Below are 1,182 nucleotides of genomic sequence, written 5' to 3'. Positions count from 1 at the left end.
TGGCCGGAGAGGCAGCTACTGGAGCATAGGGATTTTATAGGGTAAGGCGCCGGGGCACTGTCTCCGTCTCGTATCTCTACGTTCCGTCTTCTTGAGAAAGTGCTGCGAAGCGCTGGGAGCGCCGCCGGCTCCCCGGCGGGGCGCGGGGCTCGCCGCCTCCCTCCGCTGGCGGACCCGGGCGAGCCCTTGCCCGGCCCTTCGGGCAGAGCGCTCGGCGCCCGTGTGCCCACTCGAGGAGGTGCTAGGCAAGCTATCGCTGCACTTGCAGATGCTGGATCTTTGTATTTTTCTCCAGGCTGGACTACCCTGCCCTGTATATGTGCAAACCCAAAAGAGGCGTGAAGAGGGACGACAGCAAGGTAAGGATAAGTTTCTAGGGCTCTCTTCTCGCTTAACCGCTTAATTTGGGCTCGCTGAATTTTGCAGAGTAGCTTCGCTCCGAAGAGCATCCCCGGGGGGCTGCGCATACAGTTTGCCCCCCGAATCACAAGTGGGTTTACGAGCGAGCTGGCACGGCGGGGAGAGCGGTGCCTTGACGATAATTTGCGCGGCATGTGGTCCGCATGACATTTGTTTTGGTTTTGATCGGCGTTCCGAGAGACTCTGCCTAACACTTGGCTTTTCTGGGTTTTGCTAATTAGGAAACGTACAAACTGCCACATAGACTGATAGAAAAGAAGAGGCGAGACAGGATTAACGAATGCATTGCCCAGCTGAAGGATTTACTACCCGAGCATCTGAAACTAACGGTAAGGTGCCCAGGAGCGTATATGCCCGTGCGGATGCAGGCGCCGGCAGCCTGCCCGCTGCGCATCCCCGGGACGCCGGGCTGCCTGACTGCTGCCCGCCCGCCGTCCTGGCCCTAATGCCTCGGGGCCGGTCTCACCGAAGTTAACGGAGGCCGCATTTGGCGGTAGCCAAAACGTGCCGGGAGGTAGCCAAGCCGCCCCCTACCCTTGCCTTTGCAGACGCTGGGACACCTGGAGAAAGCGGTGGTGCTGGAACTGACTTTGAAGCACTTGAAAGCACTAACAGCCTTAACAGAGCAGCAGCACCAGAAGATAATTGCTTTGCAGAATGGTAAGCGGGGTCCGGGGAGCAGCGCCGCTGGGGCGCACCGGGGGCGGGCCGGGGCAGGCGCGGAGCGGGGCGCTCCATGCCGGAGCCGCGGGGAAAAGCTGT

General features: G+C 60.5%; 1 protein-coding gene across 1 annotated transcript in view; it reads left to right on the top strand.

Annotated features, from left to right (window-relative positions):
• Positions 1-8: 8 nt before the first annotated feature.
• The window catches only part of BHLHE41 (basic helix-loop-helix family member e41), a 2,090-nt gene continuing 916 nt past the window's right edge, over positions 9-1,182 (top strand). The window contains exons 1-4 of the mRNA XM_031061445.1: positions 9-41; positions 296-359; positions 642-749; positions 969-1,089. Of these exons, the coding sequence (XP_030917305.1) occupies positions 318-359; positions 642-749; positions 969-1,089 (271 nt within the window). The 5' untranslated portion in view covers positions 9-41; positions 296-317. The remainder of the gene's footprint in view (positions 42-295; positions 360-641; positions 750-968; positions 1,090-1,182) is intronic.

The sequence above is a fragment of the Geospiza fortis genome, unplaced genomic scaffold (assembly GCF_000277835.1).
Source record: "Geospiza fortis unplaced genomic scaffold, GeoFor_1.0 scaffold8, whole genome shotgun sequence".
Lineage (NCBI taxonomy): Eukaryota > Metazoa > Chordata > Aves > Passeriformes > Thraupidae > Geospiza > Geospiza fortis.
The sequence above is the reverse complement of the archived record's forward strand: the minus strand, read 5'-3'. Positions and strand labels throughout refer to the sequence as shown.